Below are 18,455 nucleotides of genomic sequence, written 5' to 3' on the forward strand. Positions count from 1 at the left end.
GGCGGACCTTACCACGGCTTCTCGCGGAAGAAGTCTCTTCCCCCTAAATTCTATTGGTTGATTCTTTCTCATTCTACCCATATTCTAAAGTCTTTACGCCTGTTCCACACTCTCCACGTATCCTTCCGTAGCGTACTTAGAAACGAGTTCTCCCGTGCCCGAGGCAACGCGTCACAATAAACAGCTGCGGCCACGGTCCCTATAGGCCGCGCGCGGAGCGTGCGGAGGCGCTTCGCAGGGAGGCGTCGCGCGCAGGAGTTGGCGCGACGTGGCTTGTAGCCCTTGTCGCTCCTGTGGCAGAGTTAACGCGGACCCGACCTCAGACGACCTGGTGTCGGCTGTCGGACGGGGTGTCCTTCTGAGAGGTGACTTGGTCCTCGGGGCCGCAGGGTGTTGTCCTTTAGATGCGTCCCTACTCAGAGCCTGTTTCCTTCATGGAAGTCATTTTCCTGTCGCTTCAGTGTTCCGCCCCTCCTCCACCGCCCCGTCCCCTCAGCGCTTGAAGCTTAAGGGAATCTTGCCAAGTCAGCTTGGGGTACACTTCAGCCTGCGCTCGCCGGCTTAGGTTGTAAGCAACCTGGGGCCAGGATCCGTGGTGCCCTTTGAAATGTTTTCCTAGCTTCTGTCCGCGAGCTTTACCCAGAGGAGGGGTTTGCGAAGTGTTTGTTGAAGGAACCAACGATTCTGTAAATGTGGGTCACGAAGAGTTAAGTAGTGGGAAAATTCAAGGCGGGAACTTCTCCTTTCCTTTTCCCCTCTGTGGCTCGCTGGGTCGTGCGCCGGGCGCTGCGCAGACGCTGGAAACACTGGGGTAAGGAAGAGCCAGACTCTCCCCGGTGCCTGCCCTCGTGGAGCCAACAGTTTAGTGGAGGAAAACAGCTGTTGATTAAAGGATGCCCACACGTTGTACGTGAACTCATAACCCGTTAGATAAACCATGGCGAGGGCTTGGGAAGGGAAGTACGTGAGAGATAATTAAAGAAGTGATCAATGAGCTACACAGCCCGAAGGATCCGTGTTAGCTGGGGGAACTAAAGGAGTCGGCACGGTGAAGTACTCGCAGGAAGCGAAACAGCAGGTGCCATGGTCCTGTGGCTGCAGCGAGCCTTATCTGAGAATTGAAAGAAGTCAAATGGAGCCCAGGTGCCAGGGAGTGGGGTTCCCCGTGGTGACAAACGTGGGTGATTAGAGGACTTTGCGAACCATTTAAAGGATTTGAGTCCGTGAAACAGCAGTGGGTTGGAGCTTGGAAACAAGCCGCAGATGAAAGTGGTACACCCCTAATGACTGACGTTTGCTTTGAAAACAGACCTGGTCAGGGGAAGAGGAGGAAGGGTGGGGGTGTGGGGGGTGGGATGGAAGCCTATCTTCTTATGCTTTTGTTTAAACGGAGTCTCGCGGCCTTGGTATTACACGTCAGCAAGGTTGATGCTCAGATGAGCCCCAGTTGCCTGTGAACACACAAGCAAGTGTGTTTAGTGTCACTGAAATTCAAGACAAAAGGGTCTTACCGAGGATTATAAATTGGGAAGCACAAACCGTGTCTGTTTTATTCAGTAATGTAAGCCCAGTGCATCTAGTTGGTACTTAAAAAAATATTATGGGAGTGCCCTGGGGGCTCAGTCTAAGGGACCCACGCTTGATCTCAGCTCAGGTCTTGATCCCAGGGTAGTGCATTCAAGCCCCCACTTTGGGGCTCCACACTAGATGTGGAGACCATTTAAAAAATAATATATGTTTAAAAAATATAATGATGTATATAAATATATTTATATAGATACATTTATAAATAAAAATATATTTAAAAATATATAATGATGAAATGGAAGCAAGTATTCCTTAGCTCTTGGTTTTCCTTTCCAGAACCTGTTTAATTAAAAAACATCTAAATAAATACTTGAATGTGTAATGTGGTATTTCAGAAGGAAATTCACAATTGCAGTTTGCCCTTTAACAAATACTCTTAATTCATTGTGGATTATCATTTGTTTTTTTGTTCTTAATTTTTATCTTGCCTAGACAATTGTCCTTTCCCATCCATCCCCTTTGTGAACTAATTTTGCCAGTGACACATTTCTTGTATTCATTCAAGGTTGAGAAAAGAACTATAGGATAACATATAATGACCGTATGTGTTGTGGATTCTGAAAAACTGTTGTAATTTCCAACATCAGAGACAACGCAGTATGTTTAAATTATTTGCTCTAAACTGAAAGCGTCCTCTCCCCTTATGTAACTGATTTTTAAATATACTTTGAACTTCTCAAAAGAAAGATGTTTTTTACACAGTATTTGTACTATACTATACAGTAACAGTTTTATCATTTACAACAGATGAATGGCAATGTGACAGATGCTGTCATACACATTTGTTCCTATTTGTGGATACATCAGCCAGAGAATCCAGGGGAAGGTTCCAGGTCATAATTTTGAATGCTATTATTCCCCTTTAGTCCCACAAAGTAGATTCTTTCCCCACATAGTTTGGGACATTGTTTTACAGTGAATGCTAATTCCCAGACTGCAAGTAATTTGGACTGAAATTTAATAATTGTCTTTCTGGGACGCCTGGGTGGCTCAGTTGGTTAAGCGGCTGCCTTCGGCTCAGGTCATGATCCCAGCGTCCTGGGATCGAGTCCCACATCGGGCTCCTTGCTTGGCAGGGAGCCTGCTTCTCCCTCTGCCTCTAGCCTGCCACTCTGTCTGCCTGTGCTTGCGCTCTGTATCTCTCTCTCTAACAAATAAATAAAAATCTTTAAAAAAAAAAATAATTGTCTTTCTCCTGAACTTTTTTCCCTGGATTTTTCAAAAGAAAGTAGGATTTTGCTATAAAGAAATAACCATAGTGAACCCTCTGAAGTTGTCAATATAGAGAATACCACCACAAGAAGGAACCATGCCTGTGGAAGGAGGGAAAACGGATATGGAGAGGATTGGCCTCTTCAGTGAGATGGAATATATTACTGTTGGTGATAAATATGTGTCATCATTTAATCGTAAGTATATCTGGTTTTCTTTACAGCCTAACAGTGGGTACTTACTATATGAAATTTGGGGTTTAATATTTTATTTATTTATTTATTTTAAGATTTTATTTACTTATTTGACAGATAGAGATCACAATTGGGCAGAGAGGCAGGCAGAGAGAGAGGAGGAAGCAGGCTCCCTGCTGAGCAGAGAGCCAGATGCGGGGCTCGATCCCAGGACCCTGGGATCATCACCTGAGCCAAAGGCAGAGGCTTTAACCCACTGAGCCACCCAGGTGTCCCATGGGGTTTAATATTTTTAAATGGTATTTTTTATTGTTCTGTATTTTAGAGCATTAAGTTTAAAATTGAATAAAATTGTAAAATTTCAATAGCGTTAAGAGAGAACTTAATTTTATAAGAACAGGAAGCTCCTTTCACTGGGATACCCTTCCTTTGTATATTCTCTGTCCTAGGTAATTTTACTTCTTTCTGAAGGTGCAGAATAATTTGTTTTTAGCTTATGGTTTCTCAGATGGGACACTTTCTTATGCAAGCAGTATTTACATTTACATGCCAAAAGGCCATACATGACTTGCTTTCCTGAAAAGTAAAATACTAAGTGAATAGTTAAGGGATTTTTAGAAAAGTCATAAATAATAAAGAGCTAAAGTAAATAAACATTTTAAATGACTTAGTTAAATTTTTGGTTATTCAGTGACTCCTTTGTTACAAAAAGAATACACTGACGTGAAACATCTCCAAGATATATTGTTAAATAAAAAAAAAAATCAAGGTGCAGAATTGTTTATTATCTATTATACTAAGCATCAAAGATAGAAAAGTAAATGAAAATATTCATTGGGACATGTTTAAACATTCTCTGGAAAACAAAATACCACGATTTCCTGTGGGAGAGGAACTGGATGTACGAGTGTGGGAGGAAAATTTATTGTAAAAACATGTTATTGGATTTGGAACCATGTGAATATATTACCTTTTCAAAAATTTCAATTAAAAAACCAGTGATACAAACTCAATTTAAATAACTTGCTGATTTAAGGATTGTTTGCAGTTCAAAAAAATTTTCAAATTACCGAAGGACTTCCCAAATTGAGGGCTCCTAGATCTAAATTTCAAAAGAAGCTCTAACTGTAAATAAATAAGGCTTTTTAAAAAAAGGCTGTTATAAAAAAAAGCCTTTTAAAAAAATTGCTGGGCTACTACTATTTTGTTGTATAAATATATCACATTTATTTATCTGCTCTCCTGTTGATGCACATTTGAGTAGTTACTTGTTTTTTAATATTCTGAATGAAACAGCTATGAAAATTCTTGTTCACATCTTTTAGTGAGTATAAACCTCCTGTGTGTGGAGTATATATCCAGGAGGGGAATTGTCTCAGTTTGAGGATGGAACACCTTTCAATTCAACCTAAACCCCCAGCCCCGCCCCCAACAAGTACTTACTGATAATCTCACACAGTGTTTTCTAGTTTATGGATGGGGAAACATTGGATTAAATAATTTTCAGGGTCTTTTTCAGCTCTAAAATTCAGAGCCTATAACCAGGACCTAATTAATAAAATGGTTTAGTGGAAACCTCTTAGGTCTTATTGTGAATGTACTCTAACACGGAGCTTTCAGTGAACGTTTCGAGACAGTATTTAGAACTCAGAACTCACTGGGCCCAATCCCACAGTTTGAAACTTTTCTCAGTTATTTTTCATGTTCTTTAATTATTAGTGAGCTCAAAATTATGATATTCCTAATTTATTTTTAAAGGACCTTTTAATGAGGCTGCAAGCAAAAATAAACAGATGCTACCTGGGGGATCCAAAGAAATGTCGAATCTCCAGGCTGGTTATTTTGATCCCCATTTTGTAAGGATATTTGAAGGTGAAGGCTATGTAAGTCTGAACCAAGTGAGGAGACAGCGTATGATGGAAGAAGCCAAAAAAAATCTAGGCAAAGCCTTCCTCCCTAGTAGTGGAGATAAAAAGCCGTAAGTGTTTGGGGAAAAGTCATAGATATGTCTCCTGTCCTTTTCTCTACTCTAGCTCAAATTGTGTATTATTCTGGAGGACTTAAGAAGTATGATCCATTTTTTAAACTTTTACACTTGTTTTGGAGGTGGAGACAGTTAATATTGGGTGATACAGGTTGATAGGTAGTTCTAAGTAGATCCTCATCTCATTAGATTTTTGATTATGTCATTGCTCTCTATTAGTTCATGTAATAAAAGCCGGCTAAATAATGCAAATACATTTGTTTCAAAACCTTGAAAAAGCTATCTTGGGTCATCTGTGCCCTTTACTCTTTTTTTTTTTTTTTTTTGCTTTGTAAAAACTTTAAAAATGTATACATAAAAATTATAAAATTAAGAGAAGCCCTTTTTTTGATAAAGAAGATAATTTATGAAGGTGTTATTTAAAAATCATGGTGAAGATACATGCATAGAGTTTAACAGTATTTTAGTTGAGACAGTTATTAATGTGAAGGTCCATTTTTTTCTTACCTTTAAACCACTAAACAAAGAAAATCATGTAGTCTGGTGTATCATATTATATATAAGCTTTATGATATGACATTAATGCACATTCTGTAATGTGTGTAGAATTTGTGGTGAGGATTGGTTGAAGGCCAATTTTGTGCTTAATTGTCCTATTTTTTTGAGGTTAGTAAAGCTGTAATCTCCTGAATTAATGGAAACTATTTTCACTTCCTAGAGATTATGAAATTTTGTTTATATGGAACATTTAAAATAAGCATAAAAAATAAAAACATTATCTCACTAGAAAATTTGTGACTTTGGAAAATGGGGAAAATTAAAAACTAAAAACGTTGGTTGCTTTTTTCTTACCAAAGTTAGGCAAGTCAGTTCCGTTGCATTATTTTGTTCCTTTTTCAGTCATTCTTTAAATAAATTGTGATCAAATATGTATAATACAAAATTTGCTGTATTAATTTGCCTCTTTTTTAAAAAAACTGTATTTAAGATGTGGTTTAGGAAGCTACTATGGCACATTAGGTGGTCCCGTGCCATTCTTCAGTGCACAGTCAAAACCCAGAGAAAAATATGAGGCACCTGGAAAGAATTTATACACAAACCCAGGAAAGAAAGGAACTGGATATGGGTAAGATGTTTTTCATACTTTCATATAATTTGTTTTGAACTTAAATTTAAATTTCTGAATCCTAAAATCACCATTACTTAATTTCCTCCCTTAGCTATGCAAATATTACCATTGGTAAGCAGTTTTCACACTCTGCTGATTTCTATGATGCACCGAAACTAAATTATAAGGTAAAATAATCTATTTTTAACTTTCTTCAATCTTTGTTAGTTGACCTAGAGAACTCATTTGTGATCTAATTATGCATTGTTTTATTTTATCAGTATTTGTTTTACTAGGGCAATGGTAGACTGATACTTATGATTTGTGATAATTTTACCTTTTTGATATTGATATCCATATCTTGCTATATATCTTTTCACTCTTCCCAGGATGAGCTTTTAACTCCTGGTATAGTTTATCACATCGACCTTATATCTCTCTCAACTGCTATGAGACTTCAGTTAACTTGGCCTGATCAGCTATGTCCTATTTTGAGTAGAAGAGCCATGTCTCAAACCTTAGCCATATTCCCACTACACCCTGGTTTCTTGTGGCTAATGCAGTAGCGGCAGTACCTGCGGCCTAGTCGAGCCATTATGATCAATGAATGCAATGCAGGAGTGATAGGGAGAGAGGAGAATGTCAAAGGAAGAGAATGGGTGAATAGTGAATACCTACAGAAAAGAGAGTGATAGGATGGGAGGAAAGTACTCTATTTAATGATAGAAATAAAAGCTAAATGTGCGCGTATATGCCTCTATACGCATTTTATATAATATTTGACTTTGAATGAAACATAGTCGCTTATATAGACAAAGCCTGTATGGGAATGAGTAGGGGAAACCTTATAAATTTTGGAGCAGTATTAACATAATTTAACAATTTCAATATAACTTAGAGGAAACTGGCATTAATGAAAAGTCAAATTCGTTTGGACATTAAACAATAGAACTTAAATGGCAACATTTTATTAGTTTTTGTTGTTGTTGTTGTTGTTTTAGGCATGCAGTTTTCAACAATTTTTCCGTGGTGACTTTAAGCAGCAGTAGGGCCACGAGATAGAAGGATAGTGGCCATTTTTGCAAAGGGGTGTGTCCAAACCCAGGAAAAGTTTTCTATTAAATTGGGCAGAACCTTGGTCATTTAACAAGCATCTTTGTTGCTATGTATGGATTATCACAAAATTATGTATAAGCTACTTTTCATCTGTAGGAATAGTAATAACATACAAATATACACAAAGCAGTTTTATCAGTGACTCAGTAGTCTTTTTTTTTAAGATTTTATTTATGTATTTGAGAGAGAGAACGAACGGGGGAGGGGAAAGGGATAAGCAGACTCCCCACTGAGCAGAGAGCCCAACTCAGGACTTGATCCCAGGTCCCTGGGATCATGACCTGAGCCGGAAGGCAGTCACCTAACCGATTGAGCCCCTTGGCCGCCCCAGTAATTAGTCTTATCCGAAACTTTATGTGCATAAAATACTTTTCTCTCCTAATAGTAAAGTTCTGCTCTTATTTTCAGAACTTATTATTTAAAAGTCAGAAATTTTATGTATTTTTTTAGAATTTTAAAGAGCTTACCCTGTTGCATTCTTGCTTGTTTCTGACAAGAAATCTGCTGTCATGCTGATTTTTGTTGTTCTTCTGTATGTACTTACTGTCCTCTCTTCTTTGGCTACTTTTAAGATTTGTATGTTACTCGTTTGAGTAATTTGATTATGATGTGCTTTGGTAGTGTTTTCATCTTGCTTCTTCTTGGAGTTTATTGAGCTTCTTGGACTTGTGGGTTTATAGTTTTCATCAAAGTTGGAATATTTTCAGCTATTATTTCTTCAGTTATTTTTTCTGTTCTTTTATCTTTCTCTTCTCTCTCAGGGACCCCTTTTACATATGCATTAGATCTCTTGAAATTGTCCCACAGATTATCAGTGCTCTGTTTGCTTTGTTTTTTGTTGTTTGTTTTACTTCTCTTTTTCCTTTTCTGTATTCCATTTTGAATTGTTTCTTTTTCTATGTCCTTAAGGTCACTAATCTATTCTTCTGCAAGATCTGGTATTTCATGTGTGTATTTCTAATCTCACACATTGTGTTTTTGCTCTCCAGAAGTTCTACTTCATTGGTTTCTTAAAAAAATATATCTTATATGTCTCTATAGTTAGTATACAGTTTGATTATTGTTTCAATTTCCTTTTCTGTTAATTGTAACATCTATGTCAGTTCTTGGTTAATTTTGAATTACTGGTTTTTCTTCTTTGAGGTCATATTTTTCTACTTTGTATTATTAATGATTTTTGATTGGATGTCAGGCACTGTGACATTTACTTTGTTGAGTGCTGTATGTTTTCTTATATTATAAAAATTCTTGGGGCACCTGGGTGGCTCAGTGGGTTAAGCCTCTGCCTTCGGCTCAGGTCGTGGTCCCAGGGTCCTGGGATCGAGCCCCACATCGGGCTTTCTGCTCTGCAGGGAGCCTGCTTCCTCCTCTCTCTCTGCCTGCCTCTCTGCCTACTTGTGATCTCTGTTAGATAAATAAAGAAAAAATCTTAAAAAAAAAAAAAATTCTTGGGCTTTGTTCTGGGATGCAGTGAAATGACTTGGAAACTGTTGGAATTTTTTCAGGTCTCACTTTTAAGATTTGTTAGGTGGGATAGGAGCAATGCTCAATCTAGGGCTAAGTGTCCCTGCGCCTGAGGTCACCCCTTTCTGTGTGCTCTACCCTGGGCCCTAGCAGCCATGTTTTCCAGTATAGCTGATGGAACCAGAACTGTTGCCAGCCCCGTGGTAAGAGCCAGGCACTGTTACCTCTAGTCTTTTAAGGTGGTTCTTTTTTTGCCTTTGAGTAGTTTACTCATATATAATTTTTTAAAAGATTTTTATTTACGTATTTGACAGACAGAGATCACAAGTAGGCAGAGAGTCAGGCAGAGAGAGAAAGAGAGAGAGGAGGAAGCAGACTCCCCACTGAGCAGAGAGCCCGATGTGGGACTCAGTCCCAGGACCCTGAGATCATGACCTGAGCCGAAGGCAGAGGCTTAACCCACTGAGCCACCCAGGCATCCCCTATTTACTCACATATATGTGCTGATTCGTACTCAACTGAATACTACAGTGCAGGAGTTGGTAAAACAAACACAATATTCTAGCAAAAGGTGATCTTTAAAGCATTGCTTTATGGTACCTGCATCAGCATCACCTGGGGGTGACTGACAAAACTACAGATTTGAGGATCGTCTAGCAGACCAAGAGGATCAGAAATCTTTGAGAGAAGAGCTTGTAATTTGTATTTTAAATAAATTATCAAGAATTTCCTATGAAAACTAAAATTTGAGAAACACTACCCAAAAGAATAAATTGAATGGTTATCCTTACCACTGTAGTGTGGAAGAGGTGGTATCTTTTGTATCATAGAAACAAAACATAACAAATGAATGTTTTAAAGTGAACCTAGCAGTATATATTTAAAAAATCTACATGCATGTTTTAAAATATAAAAGAAAAATTTAATCATTTTGCATCATTTGAATCATTTGTTACATAGTTTCAAACTCTGATTTACAGAAGGAGAATGAAGAACACCACCGTTTAGTTAAAGGAACACCTTTCAAGTTAAACCTTTACCCAAGGGAATATTTTGATACCAATCCTTATTCGTTTGAGAAAACTTTACCACCAATTAAAAAAACAGAGAAGAAAGAATTACTTTCACACCCCTTTAAGCCCTCTTCTCCAGGTAAAAAGGTAAGTTAAAAAAATTTTAATGAGATTATTACACATTATAAAGAACTGTTGCTTCTTTCTGTCAAATCATTTTATTAGCCATGTAAATAACAAACTTCCATCTATGATTCACATTGGTATTGTACACAGTAAGAATTGTGAAATTTATTTTAACAAAATTATGAAAAGTCACAAAGCCTGGCTAGTATAGGGAATAATGGAGTTCTTGAAATAATTATTTGTGACTTTAAGTGTATTTCAGTTTACAGTGAATTTTCTCAGTTCCTCTCTAGATCTTAGGCACAAAACCACAAAAATCCAGACCATCTTTTAGTTTGTGAAATGGTGATTAAAATGAATTCTTTCCTACTCTGCTGAGGTTTACAAGTGTGAATAAAAATAAAAATGCTTCTTATAGTTTACAAACCTTAGTATTCTGTGCATTGCCTGTTCATTTTCCCTGCAGATTTTCTACTGGGATATTTGTCTTTTTCGTATCAATTTATAAGATCTTTTAATGTGTAAATGATATTTTGTCATTTGTGTTGAAAATAATTTTTTTTAGTCTTGAACCTTTGACTTCATTTATGGTATTTTGTGCTATTCAGAAATTTGATAATTTGATGTGGTCAAATTTATCAATTCTTTGTGCTGAGCACACAGGTGCCCCTCAAAATCCAGTTTTTAAGGCAGGGGGAAACTTTGGGGGAGAATGTGCTCTGTATCTTGATTGCAGTCATGGTTTCAAGGGCATATACAACTCTCAAAAGTCATAGAATTGTAACTTTAAATGGGTAGTTTACTGATGTGAATTAGACTTCAAGAAAATCGTTTTTTTAAAAAGACACTAATATCACTGATAGAATAATTTTTAATACCACTGCTTTGAAATGGCACCCTTGTCAAGTCAAAATTCCCATTTTCCCCTTCAATTTCTATTTTGTTTGATGTTTATTTCTATCTATACCAAGCTACTTTTAATTACATTTTGATTTAGTATGGTCTAGTTTCTTCTTGCTACTCTTTAAAAAGATTACATTGCCTATTTCCCCACATTTACTCTCTAGAACTTTGAGGTTATTTTCTAAAGATTTGGGGAGAAAGATGATGTTTGGTATTTTGCTTAAAAGTTAAATCTTCAGATTTTTGGATGTATTAGCATATTTATGATTTGAATCTTCTCATCTAGAAATAAACTACTTATAAAAACCTTTAGTACCTTGTAGAATTCTATATTTTACTTCACACAGGTTTATATACCCTGCATTTTATGTATTTTAAGGCTCTAGTCAACATGTTTTTTTCCCCATCATATATTCCCTTATGTAATTTATCTTTATAAAAACATTTGATAATTGGCTATTTCATTAAGTTTTCTTATGTTCTAATGGGTATTACTTGATTCTCTTTAGATTTTCAGATATATGATTACATTATCTGCAAATAATTTTGCTCCCTCCTTTCCAGTATTTGTAGCTCTTAAGTCATGTTCTTGTCTAATAGCGTAGGTTAGCAGTGGTGGCCATCCTTTGCCTTACTCTTGAATTTACTGAATTACTTGAATTTTTTCTAGTGTTTCATGTTTATAGATGCCAAAAATAGGGATAAATCAGGAATGTATGTAGAATTATATTGAATGTTTTGGTGTAATCTACTTAGACCATTTTTTTCTCTTTTTTACTTGTTATAAGATGAATAATAATAATAGATTTCTTGGGATGAATTCCACTTACCCATGTTGTATTAATCTCTAAGTGTACTAGTTTATTTTATTTGTTAATATTTTAAGTATTTTTGCATCAATAACATTAAGTGTAACTGGTCTGTCCATTTTTTTTTGTATGCTTTGATCTATTTTGTTATGAGTAGATGTTAGCATAGATTCAAAACAATCTATATGTCCTCAGGTGGAAAACTTGAAATATTAAAATTATATCTTTTAATTTAATTTTCATGTATATTTGGCTTAGATACTGTAAGATAAAGAATGCCTTCTTAAATGGTTTATTATGATTCTGTAGAGTTTTCTTAGTAGCTATATATAATAAAGAGATTAAAATTGTGGCAAATCAGCTTAAATAGTCAAGGAAATAATTTCTTTTATGCACAGGTCAAAAAATAATTGACTTCTTTTAGTAGACTATAAAAAAAGTATAAAATAGATCACATTTTCCTCTCCATTTCTGTTTCTATGTACTATTCCTTATTTTTTAAAGCTTTTATTTTTTATATCTTTTTCATCATTGACTGATATTTAATAAACTAATGTTATGTCAGCCTCCCAGTTGGACAGATCTTAGCTTTGGCCTCTTCTCTGAGCATCCTCTTGTTCTGAGCCCCCAGCTCCTTTCTGTATTAAAATATATTTGACCTAAGTCTTATTCCCTCAGTAATAGGTTCACTCCTTAACTAGATGATAGCCTGATCTGGTAAACTCTTACTAAAATATTAATAATTGACAGGAATTTGGAATATTACCTTTTTGTAAACATTTGCATTTTAATAGAGAACTCTTGTAAATAACAGTGTCTTGCCCCTTAAAATTGGCGGCAGGGAGACTGCTCGTATTTGAAAAGTACAGGCAAACTTAGTTTTATTGGGCTTTGCTTTACTGTGCTTCACAGATACGGTTTTTTTTTTTTTTTTTTTTTTTTTTTTTAACAAATTGCAGGTTTGTGACAATCCTGTTTGGAGCACGTCTATTGACACCATTTTCCCAACAGTATTTGCTTACTTTGTGTCTCTGTGTCACATTTTAATACTTCTTGCAATATTTTGAACTTCTTTACTATTAGTATATTTGTTGTGGTGATCTGTGATCAATGTGATCTTTGCTGTTACTATTGTCATTGTTTGTGTGGGGGGTAACAGGAATACCACCTATGTAAGACGGTGAACTTAACTGATCAGTGTCGTGTGTTCTGACTGCTCCATGGACTGGCCATTCTCCCTTGGAATTCCCCCTTCCCTGAGAACCAGCAATATTGAGATTAGGCCAATTAATAACCCTGCAATAGTGTTCATGTGAAAGGAGGAGTTGCATGTGTCACTTTATTATTTTTTTTTTTTAGAGAGGGAGAAAGAGACAGAGTTGGAGAGAGAAGGTACAGAGGAGAGGGAATGAGAAATCTCAAGCAGACTTTCTGCTGAGTGCAGAGCCCTATGAGGGGCTCGATCTCATGAACCTGAGATCATGGCCTGAGCCAAAATCAAGAGTCGGAAGCTTAATGGACAGAGCCACCCAGGTGCCCTGCATGTCTCACTTTAAATCACATGCTAGAAATGATGAAGACATATTGAAAGCAGAGATAGGCTGAAAGGCTAGGAATGTTGTGCCAAACAGTTACTCAAGTTGTGAATGTAAAGGAACAGTTCTTGAAGGAAATTAAAAGTGCTACCCCAGTACACATAAATGATAGGAAGCAAAACCCGCTTCTTGCTGATGGAGAAAGTTTTAGTGTTTAGAAGATCAAGGCTGCCTCAACATTTCCTTATGTCAAAGCAAGGCCCCCCCTCTTTCCTATGAAGGCTGAGAGAAGTAAAGAAGCTGCAGAAGAAAAGTTGAGGCTAGCTGAAGTTGGTCCATGAGGTTTAAGGAAGGAAGCCATCTCCGTAACATAAAAGTGTAAGGTAAGGCAACAAGTGCTGATACAGCTGCAGCAAATTACAGCTAAGAAGACCTAGCTAAGAGAATTCATGATGGTGGCTACACTCAGCAACAGATTTTTAATGTAGATGAAACAGCCTTTTATTGGAAGAAGATACCATCTATGACTTCAAGAGCTGGAGAGGAGAGTTCACTGTCTGGCTTCAAAGCTACAAAGGACAGGCTGGCTCTCTTGTTAGGGGCTAATGCAGCTGGTGGCTTTAAGTTGAATCCAGTGCCCACTTAGATAACCAAAATTATAGGGCCCTTAAGAATTATGATAAATCTACTCTGGGTTCTATAAAGGGAACAACAAAGCCTGGATGACAGCACATTTGTTTATGACAGGATTTACTGAATATTTTAAGCCTACAGTTGAGACCTACTGCTCAGAAAAAAAAAAAAGATTCAAAATATTACTGGTTATTGACAATACCTCTGGTCACCCAAGAGTGATGGCAATATACAATGAGATTTGTTGTTTTCATGCTTGTTAACACATCTATTCAGCAGCCCATGGATCATGGAATAAATTCAACTTTCAAGTCTTATAATTTAAGAAATACATATCATAAGGCTATAGCTGTCGTAGATAGTGACTCCTCTGATGGATCTGGGCAAAGTCATTTGAACGCCTTCTGGAAAGGATTCACCAATCTAGATGCTATTAAGAATATCGATAATTCATGGGAAGAGGTCAAAATATCAACAGTCTGGAGGTTGATTCCAACCCTCATGGATGACTTTGAGGCGTTCCAACTTCAGTGGAGGAAGGAACTGAAGATGTGGTGGAAACAGCAAGAAAACTGGAATCAGAAGAGGAGCCCAGAGATGGGACTGAACTGCTATTATCTCATGATCAGAGTTTAATGGATGAGGGGTTGCTTCTTATGTCTGAGCAAAGAAAGTAGTTTCTTAAGATGGCATCTACTCCTGATGAAGATGCTGTGAAGATTGTTGAAATGACACCAAAGGATTTAGAATATGACATAAATTTAGGTGATAAAGCAGCAGCAGAGTTTGAGAGGATCGACTCCAATTTGAAAGAGGTTCTCCGCTGTGGGTAAAACATTGTCAAGCAGGTTGCGTGTTACAAGGAAATCATTGATGAGAGGAAGAGTCCATCAATATGGCAAACTTGATTGTCTTATTTTAAGAAATTGCCATAGCCACACTAACCTTCAGCAGTCACCACCTGGTCAGTAAGCAACCATTAGCACATCAAGGCAAGAATTTCCATCAGCAAAAATAATGATTCACTGAAAGCTCAAATGATGTTTAGTAATTTTTGCCTTTAGCAGTAAAACATTATTAAAGTAAGGTATGTGCATTGTTCTTTTTGACACTATCCTATTACACAGTTAATAGACTCTAGCATAGTGTGAATATAACTTTAAATGTACTGAGAAACCAAAAAAATCTTTAGCTTGCTTTTTGTGATATTCATTTCATTGCAGTTGTCTTGAACTGAGCCCCCAATATCTCTGAGGTATGTCTGTACAGACAACTTTCTTTAAATGTAAAACCAACTCCGTAGACAATACACAAATATATTTGAACTTCCTCAAAATCTAATTTTGTTAGAAGCAGTTTACAAAACTACATTAGATTGTCTCATTTTTATTTGTAGGCTGGTGGAATGAAAGCAGGAACATTTGACCCTTACCCTTCACATTCTGCTGACCCTTATGTGGTTAAATTGGCAACCCAGATTTCCAGCAAAGATGCTAAGATTTTTCACCCACCAGGTGGACCAAAGAGCAGACCGGTTGAAAGTATAATGACTTTGAATGTCAAAAGGTAGTAATTTGTTATCTTAGCCTGTAAACTAAGAGAAATTGTTTTTGACTTTTTGATCCCTAATATCTCTTATTTATACATACTTTAAACAATGACATATCTAAGTGTCTTTGAAAATCTCAGCTCCTTTTATGTAGAGGCTCTCCCATGTAGAAGTTTCCCCATATTCTGAAATTTCTAATAGAAAAAGCCCAATTTATCTGTATAAACTATTCTGTTCATTATTTTTAAAGCAATTCTGTAGTATCATTATGAGTTGTTTGAGGCTGTTTAGATATTTATAGTTCAGTTAGCAGTACAGTTAACATTGTTTTTCAAGGGGTGTTTTTGATCTTTGTTAAATTATTATCTTTATGTGGGCTCCAGGCTCTCAGTAATTATGAGGAATTCTAATGACACTTAAGACCTCTTAAGTTTGAAATAATCTTTTTTTTTAAAGATTTTATTTATTTATTTGATAGAGAGAGATTACAGGTAGGCAGAGAGGCAGGCAGAGAGAGAGAGGAAGGAAGCAGGCTCCCCGCTGAGCAGAGAGCCTGATGCGGGACTCGATCCCAGGACCCTGAGATCATGACCTGAGCCGAAGGCAGTGGCTCAACCCACTGAGCCACCCAGGCGCCCTTGAAATAATCTTTTATGAAATCTTCTAGGAAATATTTTGGTTAGTTAAAAAAGCTATCAGCATCACTTTATAATACTTTAAAGAAAAGTATATTATTAAAGTATCTTAAAAGTTCAATTTTACCCAAGGTTTGAGCACTCTCAAAACTGAAAAAAGTTCTCAGGAGTTCAAAATGTAAATTAGAGAAGGACAGTCCATCATTCCTTCTTTGTTTGTGTCCAACATCATGCATAAGTGGAAGAATTGATTTGATTACCTTTCTATCTATTTACTGAAAAAGTTTTATTACAAATTAAGCTAATTTATATATTTCTAACTTCAGTGTAACCATACACTAGATTAGGTAAAGGACACCAAATTCATAATCTTTTCTTTCATTAAAATATCTCAGTACATCTGTATCATTTGTGAGCAATGATTATAATGTAAATCTTACTCTCCTATCCCCAAAATAAGACTGCTCATCATTATTTATGTAATCTGTTGTCTAAAGGCATAATGTTCTAAGGGACTAGTTGGTGGAAATGTGAATATATAGAGTCCTTCTCTCATGTCCTTTGATCTTCATCCTTTGGCAAGCCTCTTTTCTATCAGTACTCTGCCCAGCTCTATCTACGTAATACAGAACCAGAGGGTAAAATCAGTATTTTCTTCACCACACTTACCCTCAAATAGATGTGTTTTTTTTTGTGGAGGTGGGGGAGGGGGGCAGTTGCAGGTTTTCCGAGTGTTCTTTTCTATCCATAGAACAGACCTGAGAAAGTTCTATGATAAATTTGCTTGTGGCAGAGAGAATAACATTGCTCTTTTGGATAATCAGAAGTTTATCTTCTGTTTAGCAATTTTGAGTTTATTGATACTTTTTATATTATTGTAAATATTATCCAAAAGCAAGTTTTAGCTTTTTTTTTTTTTTACCCCAGGTTTATTTATTTATTTAAATATTTTATTTATTTATTTATTTTAGACGGCTTGCAAGTAGGGGGAAATGCAGAGTGAGAGGGGGAGAGAGAATCCCAAGAACACTGCACCAAGTGCAGAGCCTGATGCAGGGCTCCATCCCACAACCCCAAGTGCATATGACCAGTCAAAATCAAGTCAGATGCTCAACTGACTGAATCATCCAAGCATCCCTTACCCTAATTATTTATTTGTAGGCTGGTGTCTGCTTAAGATTCTTTCTCTCTCCCTTTGGCCTCCCCTCCCCTGCCTGCCTTTCTGCTCCGCCTGCTCACATACATGCATTCTCTCTGCGCGATATTTAAAATTGGTCCTCCAAACTAATTTTTCCCTCTTAATTTATATTTTAAGTGACAATTTTTAATCTGATGAGAGAGTTTGGTTTTAGATGATTAATTTTTTATTGCAAAACTTTTTTTATAAGAATATACAGATATATTACCTACACCTAAAAAATTAAATGTGCATTTATTTTCCAATTTTAGGGCACTAAATACGAAGAACTACAAGACTGCTTCAGTACAGTCCTATTAGCATCTGGAAGACAAATAGCTTTCTAGGTTGTGACTACCAATAATTCATTATCGAGTGCTAACTATTTGCAAAAAACATAAGATGTGGAACATATCTCAAACATTTAAAAGATATTTGAGCCTGAAATTCTAATATTCTTCCTTGCTTTAGTACTATTACTTAACAAATAAACAGTATTTCTTAATAATTTAATATATGGTTATTGATCTTTGTTTAGATATGTGTTCTGGGGAGAATATAATGTTTAGACCTTCCATAAAATTCTTAAGTGCTGTCTATCATTTGAAAGCTTAGTCCTAATGTTGAAGAATTGCAAGCTTGGAAATCCAGGGTGAAGGCTGGGGCTGGTGGGATGGAAAGAGCACATTAAGTTCTTACCTTGTATTTCTTCCTGGAGATATCTGAAAATTGGAATGACAGCTTCTCCCAAGTGTCACAGCCTATTAAAGCATTCTTAACATCAAAAAGAAATATGGATCCACTCCTATTGCATAGATTAATGTATACACTTTACAGAGTGAGGTAAATGTCTCCTTTTATGTAGTTTCATGCCTTCTATTTATGGCCTGTGTAGAACTTCGTATTAGCCAGTGGCAGCCCCAGGATGAGTTGGAGGAAGGGAAAATGGGGAATGCCCTTTTAGTTGAGTATCTTATAAAAATACAAAGTTACAAGGTGGATGAAGTTTGTCTTTGGTGTCCTGTCATGCGCATTTGTAGCTGTCCAAAGCTGCCTCTCCTGGAACATCTCCCTCTAGGTCTTATTCCCTTGTTCCCAGATTATCTCTTTTTCATTTGCCCTACCACTTTAAAAAATACCTGTTCTTAAAAGATATGATTTACAGACATACTGTAATTTACAGTAAGGTCTTTATTAACAATCCTTATTCAATTGGGGGTGGTAGTGGTAGTATTTAAAAAAGGAAATTTATCTCTATTAATGTAATATATTGGGGAAGTTATTTTTGATCGACGGTGATTTCCTTAGTACGTGTCCTTTTGCCATTCTAGACTTCTCAGAGCTGGAAATCAGAATATATGAAGGCTGCAGTACTCTTCTTTTCAACCTGCTTTTTTTTTTTTTTCCCGG

At 36.5% G+C, this 18,455-nt stretch overlaps 1 protein-coding gene across 8 annotated transcripts; it reads left to right on the forward strand.

Annotated features, from left to right (window-relative positions):
• The first annotated feature begins 109 nt into the window (after positions 1 to 109).
• CUNH4orf47 (chromosome unknown C4orf47 homolog) lies at positions 110 to 17,555 on the forward strand. Of its 8 annotated transcripts, none has more exons than XM_004757764.3 (8): positions 110 to 365; positions 2,861 to 2,996; positions 4,752 to 4,971; positions 5,966 to 6,103; positions 6,198 to 6,273; positions 9,646 to 9,825; positions 15,081 to 15,250; positions 17,318 to 17,555. In XM_004757764.3, the coding sequence occupies exons 2-8, from the start codon at positions 2,897 to 2,899 to the stop codon at positions 17,364 to 17,366; spliced, it is 933 nt and encodes a 310-aa protein (XP_004757821.1). In that variant the 5' UTR covers positions 110 to 365; positions 2,861 to 2,896; the 3' UTR covers positions 17,367 to 17,555. The 8 variants fall into 8 exon arrangements, with proteins under 8 accessions (XP_004757821.1, XP_004757819.1, XP_004757820.1 ...); XM_004757762.3 differs by having other exon boundaries at positions 111 to 365; positions 2,813 to 2,996; positions 17,318 to 17,554; XM_004757763.3 differs by having other exon boundaries at positions 111 to 365; positions 2,817 to 2,996; positions 17,318 to 17,554.
• The last annotated feature ends 900 nt before the right edge of the window (positions 17,556 to 18,455 follow it).

Source organism: Mustela putorius, unplaced genomic scaffold, assembly GCF_011764305.1.
Source record: "Mustela putorius furo isolate JIRA1106 unplaced genomic scaffold, ASM1176430v1.1 tig00003932_pilon_pilon_pilon:0A:0A, whole genome shotgun sequence".
Classification (NCBI taxonomy): domain Eukaryota; kingdom Metazoa; phylum Chordata; class Mammalia; order Carnivora; family Mustelidae; genus Mustela; species Mustela putorius.